Here is a 6,317-nt window from a genome sequence, read left to right on the forward strand (position 1 = left end):
GACAAATAATAGTAAATACAAATTTAGTTTCAAAACAACAACTAGCTATTCCTGACTAGCTTCTGTATTTCATGTCTTTTGATAGATCTTAGCCTATCACTCCAGGGCAAATTCCCAGTGGGATTAGATTCTGGGGTTCACTTAAGGACTTGATTTTTGTGTCCTTCAAAACATTTGGATTTGTAATCAGTGTCAATAATAAACTCAATAATAATACAATAATACACTATAAAGGTGCAACGTTCTTCACAGCGATGCAGAGATCCATTTCTGATTCCACAAAGAACCATTCAGTTAAAGAACCATCTCTTTCTTACCTTTTATAATCTGAAGAACCCGTTTTTGCCACAAAGAACCGAAGGTTCTTCAGATGTTAAAGGTTCTTCATGGAACCTTATTATAGACAGAAAAGGCATTTTCGTTGTATGGTACTACTGCACAATGACAGATAAATCCCCCCCCCTCCCTCCCTCCCTCCCGCCCTCCCTCCCTCCCTTGCACTTGAGACCCCCCAAGGTCTGTTTTTAGAAAAACGTGTGTGCTTAAATGTGGGTCCTTTTTTATAATTAACCTTGAAAATGTATAGCAGGTGATGGGTTTATATGAAGTTGAAGTGATATTTTGCTTAGTATTGGTGCTATATTGCTATATTTAGTTTGCACCGTTTTATTGAAAAAGAAAATCAGTTCACTTCACATCTGCTATTATAGCGCTATATATAAACTGTATACTATAGCGCTCTGTACAACATAAAGCATCTTACAATACTGCAGTGTTTTTAATGCTTGGCTAGCAAGCAAGCATGACACACATGTATAGGAATCATGTTTAAAAATGTTATGTGAGAAAAATCTTGAGAGAAATTGTAAAGACAGATCACACTTTTTCATGCTGACATGTTTAAAGAAAAACATAAATGTATAGATGTTCATTTAAAACACATTTTTAACTATAAACAAATTGTTGATGTGAAAATGTGTGACTTAAATATTCTGAGCATCAGAGCATTGGAAAGGTTTCATTTGCGACTGAGGGGAGAGCATATATCAAGACTTTTGTAGCATGTTCTGACAGGTGGGGTTTTATTTTCCAGAAAATATATCGAATCTTTATGAGCTGTGGAAAGTGAGGTTAGCTGACATACTCTATTTTAGGTTTGAATGTCATCTGAAGAAATGCGGATAAGTTGTATTTCCAATTGTATTTTTTCAATAATGATTAAAAATTCGAACTTAATATGACTTAAAAATGAACAACGTTTTTACTACTGAAATACATTACCAAAAACATATGTTACAAAAATAACAGTTATGAAAATATCACCAAAAGTCATGCAGAACAAGAAAACATAAGATCTTATTTTTTTCACATAACCGCATTGTCGTTTTCATTGATTTAGATACATAACATTTTAACCTTTAATAAATGTATTTCACATAAGTTTATATAATACCTATACATTTTACATAATGATGGAATCATGTATTAAATCCATTAATCCATCTAACATACAGTATATTTTAATATCTAAATATTTCCCCCTCCGTGCAAAAACACCAAGCATTTCTGCCCAAATGCGATGTTTACATTTGTGTGGATTAAATCTTAGAAATGAAATTGCACACTTCACTTTAGCAATCACCATGTATGCTATGTATGGATGTATACACATACATGATTCTTCACTATGCCTGACAGATTGACAGAATGATACACTCCCCTTTGCATGTTCAACCTCAGTAGATTTTACTGCAGGGTTGACACATTCACCGAGGTTGAAAATCTGTGTCATAAAGGCTTATCCCTAAAGTATCACAACAATCACAAAAAACACAACTAGATGTCTCTCCCAAATACTGTATACGCAGCTCACTTCACGTCAAGACACAACAACATTACCTGGCACTGAAATAAAACGGAAGCTTTACAGTTTTCAGTCTCCAGTTGGACTTCAATACCCTGTGACAAAAGAAGCACCGTCCCTGAGAAAAAGGATGTATATAACACATAATGCATCAATGAAGTATATTTTATACATCTAAACTAAATTGTGCTCCACGTTGATAAGTCTAAATTGCAATTACAAGGACATCTAACAGAGCACACGTTGACCATGGAAAATAACAGTTGCAAAGATTGTCAAACAGGTTTGCTTTCAGCATCAAATAAAAACTCTACACATCAAACAATGCGATCTTAAGAGGCTGGATGAAGATGTCTGCTACGATACGACTGAATATTTCCAATTAAAACCTGAAGATCATCCAATAAGGTACATTATTTCATTTGCATTTGTTATATCTCAAAAGCTGAATCCATCCGTTTTGTTTGTGGATAGGAAACATTTCCTTACACACAATCAATTCAAGAGCTATGCCCTTTGTAAAAGCAGAAGCTGAGCTACTAGGATTTGTATTAGATACAAAAACACTTTGATGTTAATGACATTTGCAACAAAAACAAAAAATCGAGACAGCCTGATTACTCTGCACAGGAAAAAATTGTGATTGGAATATTTAGTAAAGCGCCAATAATTAATCACCTGAATCATATTGATGATTATGAAAATAGGTATTAAATATTGCTGGAAGTAATTTAGTCAGCTCATCAGGTAATGAACAAAGAGATGTGATGCTCTCGGCTGGGTTTAATTTCAATCTGTCACATGTTGTTGAGAAGAACAGGCAGTTGCTGATGTACGAGTTGTTGGCTCATTATTCATGTGAGCACATAGACAGCCAGAACAAGACCTGCCTTGTCATATCAATATCTCAGTGATCAAGCATAACATTGAGGGCTGAGATGGTTTAGTTGCCACTATTCCTTCAGTTTACCATCTGGTGGATTCTTGTCTCCTCCACCGACCAAATTCTCCTCTGGGTCAGTTGTCTGCGTAACTTTTTTCAAACGAAATGGGGATGGGGAGCACTTTAATGAGCCGGTCATGATGGAGTTATTCTCCGACTCGTTGAGCACGGCCACGTTACGACAGTAGCATTTCAGCCCTTTGCGGAAATGGATGGTAAACAGGCCATATGTGATAGGATCCAGAATTGCGTTAAAAAGACCGAAAATGAACAGCATGTGAGTCAGGGAGTGAGAAACGGTCTCCTCCAAATCATCAGGAAGAAACCAGTACCAAAGGCCCAGCAGGTAGTAGGGGGTCCAACATACAATGAAGGATGTTACAATGACTATGCTCATCTTCAAAGTCCTCATTCGTGCCTTTGGGATGTTACTGTTGGAACGCCGTAAATGGACTTCCTTTGAAGATACTGCAAAGGGAAATATTATTAAGACGCTTGCATTACAGATATGAACACACACAGATTTTTAGAAGTAACTGTGCCTACTGTTTCCTTTGGTCATTCTTCTAGAGATCTCCACCAAGATCCTTGTGTAGCAGAAGATCATGATTGCCAGCGGTATCAGGAAAAGGCAGATAAAGGTAAACATGTTGTATAGGGTCTCCTGCCAGTGCTTGATGAAACTCCCGCGGGTGGTGCACTGAGTGAAGTTGGCAGGCACCGTGATGGTCACGTTGTGAAACAGGAACATCTGTCAGGGAATTCAGCAGGTGAGCAGGCTGTGAGCATAAGTGCTTCAATTTACTGGATGCGTGAAATACTTGTGTGCATTAAAATCAAACGTTTTTTTCATCAATGAATCACCATTTAATTATCATCTCAAACCTGTTTGACTTTCTTTTTTCTGCAGAGCACAAAAAGAAGATATTTGGAAGACCGTTACAACGTTGGACCTCATTGACTTCCACTGTATTGACACAAAACCACTGAGACATTTCTCGAGATATCTTTCGTGTTATACAAAAGAAAGAGTCATATACAGTAATGACATGAGAGTGAGTAAATGATGACAGAAGTTGTTTTTTTACCTGACTGTTAAACGCTTGATATTATTCATGCCTAGAGCCAGCTAATGAAGTGAATACCATGTCAACTGTGCAAATTAGATGTGACATACTGTATATGCCTTCAGCAACATGTTCACGTACAGAGCTTATAATCAGTGATTTGGAGAACATTTCATAAATAATTATGATGCCTGACTTGTACATTTCTACATAGATTCATCAGCCGTCTGCAAATGTGGAAGTGCACTTATTTTAAACGCTCTACTTCATCATTTGAATATTAGGAGGACTAATAAAGAACTCTTGGCATTTATTACCTCAGCACACCTCAGACTGAGATGCGCACACCTTCAATGACAGAGAATAACTTCATACTAGTGAGTCTAGTAATATTTTTCAGACCCTTAAGCCTACTGTACAGTCTACAGTTTTAATCTTCATCACCTCAGCTACTGTTATTGAAGGCTGTGAAACGTCAGACTGTTTTCTTCGGTATTTTCATCTGAAGGTCACGTTTAAGCTCATTTGAGAAAACTAACGGAGAACATAAAAACACACGAATTCCTAAAACAGTTTTTAGTGTTGGTAATGTTGAGTAATGTGCCCCATCGTGCATCATTCATTATGTTAAATGTGAGGTTAAATAAAAGGGCTGATGAGAGCTGGTGGGCTATCATTACCAAACTAATCTAACACCCATGAATTTTACAACACTTCCGTTCTAATTTTGCAGCTGGACTCGAGCGGAAACTAAATTAGCTACTGATTTGAAACGTTGTATGTGGTGTACAAGACTTAAAAAATAAAATAAAGTACAAAACATTTTTTACTTTACAGCTGATTTGAAGTGCTACTTTGCTAATTGCGTAGAATGAATATTCAAGTGATTGTTTCTTCCATTTGTAATGATATATTCCTTTTTTCCTCTACATGTCATTGCAAAGCCTCCACATTCAAAACATACTGAAAAGTTTTGACTTTTGAATTTGCCTTTAAATTGTATCACACTTCAGAGGAAAAATCTATAGTTATATTGAAAGTCTACGAATAATGTGCTTGAAAATTATAATGATTTTGTTTAAATGCAATCACAATGGCATTTGCTGTATTTAATGGTATATCACGTAATTGAAGAAAAATGTTTCTGATTAGAATATGTGTGGTTAAAAATAACATTATATAAGAAATAACATAATTTTTATCCCTCTATATGATTCAGGCATTTCTCCAGACTCTTTGGTTTCTGTGAATACGACTATTGCAGCACACATGGACAAACACACAAAGAAACATATAACATCTTTCAAGTAGCTGCTCACCTGGGGGACGGAGAGGACCACACTCATCACCCAGGCTACGCTCAGCATGACTTTATTCTTCTCCTTAGCTTTATTGATGGCCAGAGGGTTGAGAATGGCCGATTGCCTGTCCAGGCTAATGACCACAGTCACAAACGCACAGGAGTACATTGCCACGAGCTTCAGGAACATCAACAATCTGCAAGCCAGGTCTCCAGCCAGCCACTGGACTGTGATGTTCCAAGCAGCATCCACGGGCATCACTATAAAAGTCACCAGAAGGTCGGCCACGGTGAGGTTCATAATTAGGATTCTTACGTGGGATTTGCGCTTGTTATTGGTGCTGGCTGCCCACATCACGGCGAGGTTGCACACTGCAGAGATTGCGCAAAGTGTGAAGGTAATTATCACCCTCACTTTTGCTGCCACGGAGAAGGTGGGCAGCTGCAACGCTGCTTCACCTGTTCCATTGTTACAGGTGGGCAAGGTGTAGTCGCAGCTGCCGTTCAGAGCATCCGCAGTCAGTTGGGGAAACATGATTGATGTTTGAGAGCTGTCACTCATTACTGATAAAAGCGTGTTTTCCTCATTCGGTCACCTCCCGCTTCGTGGATGATTTATGTGACGTGGACGATACTTGGCCGCTTTCAATTTGTCGGTGGCCATTAAAAACGGTCATAGTACAGGCTTAAAACTGATCACGAAGTCTTTGCATGACAACGTGATGCATTTTGCAATCTTTTTTTACAATTATTATAATAAAAGTCACGATTGTTTATTAACGCTCTTTCTCAGTTTAAAACATATATATTATCCGACTCACCTTTTTTTATTCAAGAGAGATCACTTAGCTTTCAAAAATCAAACTACCTTGAAGTAAGTAGGCTAGTTAACATCATCCATTATCCGATCGTTCATGCGGCTCCTCTCAAACACAAACACATCCGTAGTTAGTCATCCAAAGACACCTGTTCACAAGGTGACAGTCGCCTTGATGAGAGATTCACGGAGTTCATCAGTATTCTCACTCAGAAACACCAGATGGCAGATAGTCTACTTTTCCAAAATGTAAACAAAAGAAAAACGGAGAAAAGGATGTGCACGGTATCTGTATGTCCTCGACAGCATCCAGGCTCGGTTGAAGA

General features: G+C 37.8%; 1 protein-coding gene across 1 annotated transcript; it reads right to left on the reverse strand.

Annotated features, from left to right (window-relative positions):
• Nucleotides 1-2,817: 2,817 nt before the first annotated feature.
• Nucleotides 2,818-5,736, reverse strand: gnrhr4 (gonadotropin releasing hormone receptor 4; the record flags this gene model as incomplete). Its single annotated transcript, XM_079465984.1, has 3 exons — nucleotides 2,818-3,275; nucleotides 3,354-3,558; nucleotides 5,194-5,736. The coding sequence occupies 3 exons, from the start codon at nucleotides 5,734-5,736 to the stop codon at nucleotides 2,818-2,820; spliced, it is 1,206 nt and encodes a 401-aa protein (XP_079322110.1).
• Between the last annotated feature and the right edge of the window lie 581 nt (nucleotides 5,737-6,317).

Source organism: Barbatula barbatula, assembly GCF_947034865.1.
Source record: "Barbatula barbatula genome assembly, chromosome: 10".
Lineage (NCBI taxonomy): Eukaryota > Metazoa > Chordata > Actinopteri > Cypriniformes > Nemacheilidae > Barbatula > Barbatula barbatula.